Genomic DNA, 9,926 nt, shown 5'->3' on the forward strand with positions numbered 1-9,926 from the left:
TTCCCGACACTACCAACCAACAATGATACCACCCAGGCCCGCCACCTCTAGCCTGCATCATGACGCACACAAACAACCCCTAACCACAAGATATACCGCCCCTTACAACCCACACAACCACGCCCTATTCTCCCTCCTTAAACCCGACATCGACAAACAACACAACAACCCACCACCATGGCAGCCCGTGACCACCACGAGTCCCTCCTAGAGCAACCCAGGTACGGCTCAACAACCATCAGTCACCACCACCCACGACCAGCAACTCACGACATCACCAACGACAACAACAACAACCAAAACTCCCCCTGTTTTTGCAAAACCCGTCAACCATCCACACAAACCACCACCCCGACCACCCTAACACCACCACTAGGACCGACTAATAACCATGAACCCAGCCAACCCCAGTTCGAGTCCAATAAGTCAAAGCAATCGTACTATGCCCTATCCCGCGTTTTCCGGCCACCCACCTTACCAAACGCCAGAAACAACCACCCACAACCACCACAAAGTGGTCAATTCACGGCCTAGGTCACAACCCACCCAAGCCCAGGTCAAGTTAGGTCCGTTTATGGGTCCAAATTGGGTCGAAGTCCGCTACTCCCCTGTTTTAAACCCGCCTCCACAGCCCTCGAAAACCCTTCTGCCACCGCCACCTTATGCCTTCCCTGAGACCACCACCATACCCAATCGAACCCTTGCAATCCCACGTACCACCTCCCAAAGTTTGGTCTGATTCCGTCAAGGTTTGGGCTAGTTTCTAAGCGTCTTAAGATCGTCTGACATTCAGCTTAATAAGAAAATAAAACGAGATTAGAATTTTACCTTAATTAATTATCGCTGCTAATTCCGTCACCAATACTTTCTTAATCTCCCTCTTGTGAATTATTTTCAGATTTGATGAATAATAAAGACTATTGCTTGAGGTTTCATCTATTTATATTGGTAGGCTAAGGTTATAAGGAACCAATTAGGAAATATAAAATATACCTATTATTATTATTAGTAATTATCCGATCCCGACAATTGATCAACCCATTTACGCAACATATATAGTCGATCCAAGCCCTATAGCACATGACCCAACTCCAATCCCGTCTTTCTTTATTATTTTATTTATTTAATTACCGTCTCACAACAAATATTATTATTATAAATACAATTACTATTATTATTATTACGATTGTTATTATTATTATCGTATTACTATTATTATTATAACATAATAATCATTCACTATTACCATATAAATTATCGTATATTATTATTACCCAATTACCATTCCGACCCATTATTCTATTATTTTATTATATCATTCCGTCTTATTCAAAATTATTAATTATAACCGTCATAATCAATTATTCGAATTACGTAAATTAGTTATATAAACTTCACTAAACTACGGGGTATTACAGCAGCTATCAACGAAGCAGCTGATTGGGGGTCTGGCTTCTACTTGAGAAATTTGTTCGCGACGTTATTATTTTGTGGCACTTTGTCTATGCCGAGCAGAGTCTGGGACGAAACTTGGCAACTGTTATCGGACGACATCCTTCATAGGCAACACACTGTTCTTAACAATCAAGGTGTGTCTTCATTTAATAGTAAACATTTACCGCTATTTTAATTAGAACAACTTAAAAACAATTCTTCATATTTCGCATTCTTACCTTCATCTATTCTATGAGTTTATTGTAGCAGTATATAAAATCACATAGATAATATTGCAACTTTTTTAACCACAGATTTACAGCTTACCGATGAAGAGTTGCAAAATTATGCACTTATTAATATTGAAAATTCTCTTCAAATAAATGGTAGTTCACTTCTTCGATTTGAGGGAATGTCGTTCCCAGACATGTCTGCAACGGCACATCATCGAAATAGTTTAGTCATGGATGCGTTGTCGTACGATAGACAGTCCTTGAGTGAAGAACATGAGATTCAGTTATCTTCAATGACTGACGAGCAGAGGTTGGTGTTTAATGAAGTTATGGAAGCTGCTTTAAATAAAAAAGGAGGGGTGTTCTTCGTTTATGGATATGGTGGAACTGGGAAAACTTTCCTTTGGAGAGCTTTGTGTGCCTGTTTCAGGAGTAAGGGCGATATTGTTGTGGTTGTTGCGTCAAGTGGAATTGCAGCAACTCTGACACCAGGTGGTGTAACAGCTCATTCCAGGTTTGGAATTTTCATTAATGTAACGGAGGATTCCATATGCTCCCGAATTAAGCCCGGTAGTGATTTAGCTGAACTTTTGATACGTGCTAAACTCATAATATGGGATGAAGCACCGATGACTCATAGGCATTGCTTTGAGGCCGTTGATAAAAGTTTAAAAGATGTAATGCGTGTTTTGGACGTGGGAAATGCTGAACTGCCGTTTGGTTGGAAAGTTGTGGTATTCGGGGGTGATTTTAGACAGACATTACCGGTTGTTTCAAAAGGAAGTAGAGCAGATGTTGTGGCTGCATCCCTGTGTTCATCGTATTTATGGTCTTTTTGCAAGGTATATATTTCTTTCTTTAAATATCAATATTACCGTTTTATGTGAGTCTTACTTAAATTATTATTGTCGTACTGTATTTAAATTATATAAAACGTATACCACGTATAGGTACTTAGATTGACTAAAAATATGCGATTGCAAGTTGGTAGTTCAAGTGACAATGTTGAGGAGTTACGAAAATTCTCCGAATGGCTCTTGGAGATTGGAGATGGTATAGCAGGCGGTGAAAATGATGGAGAAGTTGATCTAGAATTATCAGCCGACTTACTAATTCAGGATGTGACGAATCCTATTAAGACATTAGTAGATGTCACTTATCCGGATCTGCTAGCACAATTGTGGAATCCAGAATATCTCCAACAAAGGGCAATCCTGGCCCCTACTCACGATATTGTTGAATCAGTAAATAAATATGTTTTGTCGCTTAATAAAAAGGATGAGAGACTTTATTTAAGCTCCGATGAGGTGTGTAGTGATGACAGAGGTACAAGTGACGGTGACATTCACTCTACTGAATTCCTCAACAGTATTAAATGTGCCGGACTCCCAAATCACCAATGGAAGTTGAAGGTCGGTGCTATGGTGATGCTTCTGCGAAACATTGATCAATCACGTGGGTCGTGTAATGGCACGAGACTAATTGTGACTGATCTGGGGGCACGCGTGATAAGATGTACTGTCTTAAATGGTAGTCATAAAGGTGATAGAGTGCATATTGCTAGACTAACACTTACTCCATCAGACACCAGTAGATTTCCGGTACGTTTCAGTAGAAGACAATTCCCCATTGTTGTTTGTGTTGCAATGACGATAAACAAGAGCCAAGGGCTGTCTTTATCTCAGGTCAGCATCTATCTTCCAAGACCAGTGTTTTGTCATGGCCAGCTTTATGTCGCACTTTCCAGGGTCACCCAAAAAGAAGGCTTGAAAATTTTAATTTGTGACTCAGATATGCGTACTTCTACTACGACCACTAATGTAGTGTATCATGAAATTTTTCAATTTTTAGAATAACTTGCATATGTTAAAGTTCATTATTAGATTATATTTCTTTTATCCGGATGTAAAGTTTTTTATGTATGCAATTTTTATTTACAAGAGTAGATTACGTTATTTCCTTATAAACCAGTGCATGTGAACACTTGTTTGTAACAAATTTAAACATTAATTATGTACATCGTTGATTTAGACCAATTAGATAAGTACAATAGAAATGCAAAAACAAATATACATCCAAAAACATTAATAGTAACCCGAATACATACCCGTGCAATTTTGCACGAGTTTAAAACTAGTAAGGTTGTAATCTTTGTATCGGTTATTTTTATTCTTTGTAACAATGTTTTTATATTTTGCATATTCTTAATCGGTTGTATTATAAATACGTTGTCTCTCTTGTTAATATATAATCAAGTCCTCAATCTAAACCAATGCATCAAACTTACACCGATGACGTTTCATTCTAGGTCCATACAAATCGAAGAAATTCTTTTTGGCTTTGATCTATTCAAGTACGTTGATGGTACGTATCCATTTCCTTCAGCCACCCTTACTAATCCGGACAAGAAAGAAATTTTGAACCCCACTTAATACATTTGGGTTCGCAACCATTCATGCCTATATATCCTTTCCAGGCCAAAACGTCCAATGAAGTTTGGACCACTCCATGTCCGATATATCAGTCACTGATTATATGCGGGTAATAAAGATTTGCGCTGACGAACTTGCTCACCAACGTGTATTATTTTGATGTTGGGTTGAATTGATCATTCTGTGTATTATTTTGATGCTGGATTGAATTTTTACAGTGCAGTGCGTAGCTGCTGAAATGCTACTGGAAAAATAGCATATTCAGCAGTTGCTGGCACCTGCTAAAATCAGATTTTTTTAAAAAATATATACAACAAAACAATAATGATCTGATCAAACCGTTGTTGTTGTTAATTTACACTGACAACGGTTTTTCTAAATACCAAACCGTTGTCAATATTTCGCTCCAATGCTATTTGCCGCAAAAAAAAAAAAAAAAAAAAAAACGAAACAGAACTGTTGTCAAATGTAATGAATCTACAACGATTTTATAGTAACAAAACTGTTGTCAGATTTTTCCCTCCATTCGAGTATGATAACGAAAGTTAACCGTTGTCAAATGAATTATTTAACAACGGCTGCGATATGTTAACAAACTTTCACTCATATGTAGGAAGATAACGAAGAAAAACCGTTGTTAATTATGAAAATTAACAACGGTTTTGCTATGCTAGAACTGATTCCAATATCGGGTTAGGAAACGGGTATGGAACCGTTCTTAAATTTTAACAACGGTTTTCTTACTATAAATCCGTTGTTAGTTTAATAAATGATAACAGTTGTCGACCGTTGTATTGCATATTTACTACGGTTTTGGATCCGTCGTCAAAGTTTTTCAATGGTTCCGTGTTTTATAAAATTCGTTGTCAATATTTAACAACGGTAGATTTTAAAACGGTTCCGCTTTTTTATATTTAAAACAATATTGGCCATATTTATCCGTTGTTAGAATACTCAATTGGCGGAGTGATAGCTTGCCTTCCACAAGGCTACAATACAAACACCAACCTCCATATACAAAGGCTGACAACAATTTGCAACCCATCATCAAAATGAGCATATTTCAACGAGATTGCAACCAATTAGAGTGCGGGAAACTTATTACCAAAAACATAACTAACGAGTAACGACCTGTATTTAATTCAAAACCGATACTAAAACACTCTAATAAACTCGACATTTTACTGGATTATCAAACACCTACTCCACCTATGAGGCATTGGTAATTTAATGTTATTGTTGTTAAACATTTGGTCTTTTGTGGATAATCAAGTAGAGGTTTTGGAATTTGCTCATGTTAAGACTTATATGTGCAGAGCAAAACGTTTGTGACTAATTTGTGACAAAGGAATATCATTAATGAAAAATTCTTGATCAAGGTTAAAAAATTGGCATGGTCAGATTATTGTACTCTGCTCTTAGGTCATCTTACAATGCAATTGTAACTGGTTTGGCATGGTATCATGCACTCGCCACCACCAAGCATGGAACTGATCGCTCGCGTATTTTGTAAGATCCTCCCTATCCCAGTTACAATCATGATCTTTAGAACATCTCCAAGGCTTTATCCCAAAGAAGTGAATTGCATAGCGGTCCATAGGAACTACCCGTTTGTCTGGTTCGACATCCTTGGTAAAGAACTTAAAAGAGTTGATATTTGTTGTTAACCTATGCCAATAAGTGAAGACCTCATTAACATAGCCCTGATCCCCACCATTGTAGGACATGAGTGTTAACCGGTTGTTCATAAGTGTCTTGAAGAGGCACTCAGATGGCTCTATTATTACCATCCCTGAGTTGAAATAAAATTTATGATCAGTACGAGCAGCAAGTTGAGGGTAATTGAAGAAATGATCGAGGTTTCGAAGCACTATAAAGTCGGAGTCTATGAACATGACTTTTGAGTACTCAATTAATTGCCACACTCTAAGTTTGGTATAGTTCCAAGCATTGTAGGCAGTGACTTTAGCATAGGGACTCCTTATTCTGTCGATCCGCTTGATCTTCCAACCGGCAGCTTGCAAACCAATAATTGAATGGTTGGAAATAGTTTCATCAGCGAGGAGGACAAGGTCCTTAGTTGTGTTGGTGAGGAGGATGCTTTGTGCTAGAGCTACGGCTCCACATACGTAAGCTTCAGAGGAATGTAAGATTGTCACATAGGCTTGTTTTCGCTTCATTGCTGCTCTAGGATATTGGTTTGAAACTGAGTTTGTTTCCAAATTTACAGCACACGTTAGTTGTATATTTGCGCATGTCTAACCCTCATTTCGTAATTGATAGTTTTAAAAAAATGAGTCATTTGTTTAGTTATTCCATTATTTTTGGATGTCTAAATCACTTGTTTACCTTTCTATGTTGGGACATTTGATCTTATTGTGGCTTTAAAATCTACTTTTCTATTTAAAATCACCTAAAGGTATTAAAATAATGTCCTCATATCACGAATGACAGAATATGGTTGTTCGTTTCTTCATTGATGGTCTTATCATTTTCCTTCTCTTAATATGTATATTTAGTTCTTTCAAGGATTATCATCCATCCTGGTCTAATCATTTTGCAAGATCTTGGTCGAGGGCTGTAACAAGTCAACCCTTTCCTATAACCATCTTAAGCTATAAGTACATGAAATAAATTAAATAGGACAGAAAGAGGACTAACCTGGTTGAGCAGCAACGTAAGGACGGGCAAGTTCACATGTTCCAAAAGGCATGCTAATGATCTCCTTTAGTTTGTCAACATTAGGCTTGTATATCCAATAATCACCTTCATGCCATATCAAATCATCACATCTAAATATTTCCAACATAGGCTCACATTTGGATATAAACACCCCATAAACATCCTTACTATTCTTTCTAATCACGCTTTCGACTATAAGGTGAGCACTTGCCAAGCTTAATTGTAGCCTATGCACATCCCTAATCCCCTCCTTCTGACTTTTATTGTAACCTTCTCCACATGGCAATTGCGTCACCACCACATCGAGAATGGGGTAATTTCTCGCCTCAGGCATCGGTATATGGGGACATTTAGAATTATTGGGCAATCCACCGGGGAATAACTTATTCCATGTTACATTAGAAGCGACATGCTCTAAATCTATTGACACAGGGTCAGCAATCCCGCGTAATAGTAGGCGGGATTCCTGGTTGGCCTCGAAATTGATCAAGCCCACACTAAGGGATCTTTTATTATGGGCCAAGTAATTCCCTTTAATGACCTGAAGCCATTTTGGGGGATCAACCGTAGTCGACAAATTTGACAGGGCCAAGGATTGATCGTCAAGGTGGATGATATTGGTGGGTTGGTTTAGTCTAAAGTTATGGGTAACTAAGAGGATTTTGATTGAGACGAGTAGTGAAAAAAGAGAGAATAGCATGAATCTTGGCTTTAAAGACAAAGATATTACAATGGAATAAGCTTTTGGCAACTTTGACATGGTTAAATTCATATGTTGCATAATATAATTATTCACAAAAATGTTAGTTTGTAATTCCAACTTTATGAATTTTATTTGCTATATAAATAGCTCATTTGTTGAATTTTTGAAGTCTATATACATGTATGATAAGGATGGAGTATCGATTCATAATAATGCTTCTTGCATGGATGCACGTCTAGTTGTTGTTTTGTATACACAATACGTACATATTCATAAACTAAATTATGGACTAATACAAAATATTTTTATTTTTTTGGTCAATGATCATCCATAATTTAGTTATGTATAGTACCATATTAAATACGTGGGTTAAGACTATGGTTTGGTGGTATAGTTTGGCTTCTTAATCGTGCTTCCCATGAATTTAAGCTAAGACACGACTTTTAAAAGGGGCTAAAATAATGCGCAAATTCTTCTTTTAGACGTCCACTATACGTATGAAGTTTTAGACGGGTATATGTGATCATTTTATAGTTAAATGTAACCACTATGATTGTAGATGTGAGGATTTGATGTATCCACGGGTTTGAAAATCGTCCTGGAGTCGCCACCAAATTTAAGGAAATTTGGGAACCATTTTAAAAAATGAGATTTGAGTTCGTTGTTGAAATTACGTGGTGATAAGTTCGTTAATAAAACACCCACCCGCGCCCGCTGCAATAATGGCCTCTACTTGGGACTATGATGGCTAATTGGACAAGACTATGATTGTTGTATGAGAGTGCTAAACACCATTTTAAACCTATCATTTGATCGTGGTTTCTTATCGTTTAATGCATCTAATCTACTTTGTCCAAGTGATTTAGCATGTGCGGTTGATTTGAACTATGCTAACAAGCATTCACAAACATGGCTTAGATGGGAGTGGGGGAGCCATTGGGAAACTAAGCTATTACAACCCAGACGATTCTCCTCGACTCGATTTGCGAACAATTGAATTTTCTCCTCGACTCGATTTGCGAACAATTGAATTAAAGATACAACTCGATCTAAATACAATTGCTAAACATGACACTTGACACACGACACAAACTAGCCTACTTAGGCCTTGAAATTCGCGCCATATGGTGAGGCCACGGCTCACATGGACTTTGTCCTTGGCCTCATCATCGTTATGCGCACTCACTTCAATTTAATTGGTTAAATACTTCAAATTAACCAACTAAAACAAATAATGGTTTTAGAAAATAGTTTTGACTCAAAATAAAGGACTTACTTGACCCATATTTAAAGTAGAAATTACATTACTTGAAATAAATTACAATAATTACAACGATTAAATAACAATAACAAATGAAATAAACATGCAATAATTAAACAAACGGAAACAAAACCGAACCAAAGTGGCATGAAGGCCAAGACAAAAGGGCACGGAGGCCGAGGCATCACACGGCCAAAACGGGTGATCAATGTTGACTATTCTAGTCATCGAGTGTCATGAATCGGATGCTAAGCATGCGCAATTCAACTAGCAAGAAATCCTCATAAGATGAGATGAATTCATTAAATTCTTTAAAGAAATTCATGTTAATCGTCCCATGTCGAGTTTTGTATGACCTATGAATGTTTAATTCATTGAACATGCTTTCTACATATTAATTTGGCCAAGTTGCGATTTAACAATGATAAACGATACAAAAAACATACATGTATCATAAATCAAATAAAACAAATCTAACATGTGAACTAATCTTAACTATTTCATAATTAAAATTAGAACAAAACATTAAGACATATGAATACGGTCTAATTACTTCGTAATTATAATTAAACATATGCAAATCATGTGAGAATGAACTAAACTAACTAAAATTTCATTTTAATTAATTTAAAACTGTGGACACGGGCCACGGGGGCGCTTAGGAAACAAGCGTTTGCATTTGTGGAGTCGCCACCAATTTATTGTGGAAAATTGGAAACCGTTCGAATACCTCGTGCCATGTCAAGACACAAAGTAGTGACATGAACACCAAGAACTCGTTACCCTTAGCATTCTATGTCTAGAATGACTCTCGTGGATGCCAATGAACACGGATGTTCACAGAGATCTGGAGTAAGGGGTGAGGGTACGTATTAGGAAGCTCTTTTGATCGAACACCTAATCCCGCCCGCCTTGATAGCGGCCTCTACTAATGATTAGGGAAATTATCTATACTCGATATATTGTCGATTATATGCATGCAATGCAACATCCAAGTTTTAATCCTAACATGTGAATTAACTAAGTTGGTGAACACGTAATTTAGCATACAATTGAGTCGAAGTAGGGATTTAGATTCAATTACATGTGAAAACATACAAGTGATATGATAAAAGAAATACAAGAAATACAATAATTACATCGGATTCATTGATTTATGTCGAAAATACTTTTAAACCGGA

The 9,926-nt window shown here is 37.1% G+C and overlaps 2 protein-coding genes across 2 annotated transcripts; one reads left to right on the forward strand and one right to left on the reverse strand.

Annotated features, from left to right (window-relative positions):
- Positions 1-1,504: 1,504 nt before the first annotated feature.
- LOC141649509 (uncharacterized) lies at positions 1,505-4,355 on the forward strand. The gene is made up of 4 exons (XM_074458197.1): positions 1,505-1,589; positions 1,749-2,509; positions 2,618-3,352; positions 4,323-4,355. Exons 1-4 carry the CDS (start codon positions 1,505-1,507, stop codon positions 4,353-4,355), a joined length of 1,614 nt encoding a protein of 537 aa, XP_074314298.1.
- Positions 4,356-5,424: 1,069 nt separating this feature from the next.
- Positions 5,425-7,541, reverse strand: LOC141649510 (putative UDP-glucuronate:xylan alpha-glucuronosyltransferase 5). Its single transcript, XM_074458198.1, has 2 exons — positions 6,761-7,541; positions 5,425-6,305 (listed from the first exon to the last, which is right to left on the reverse strand). The coding sequence occupies exons 1-2, from the start codon at positions 7,539-7,541 to the stop codon at positions 5,518-5,520; spliced, it is 1,569 nt and encodes a 522-aa protein (XP_074314299.1). The 3' UTR covers positions 5,425-5,517.
- Positions 7,542-9,926: the final 2,385 nt, after the last annotated feature.

This window comes from Silene latifolia, chromosome 3 (genome assembly GCF_048544455.1).
Source record: "Silene latifolia isolate original U9 population chromosome 3, ASM4854445v1, whole genome shotgun sequence".
Taxonomy (NCBI): Eukaryota; Viridiplantae; Streptophyta; class Magnoliopsida; order Caryophyllales; family Caryophyllaceae; genus Silene; species Silene latifolia.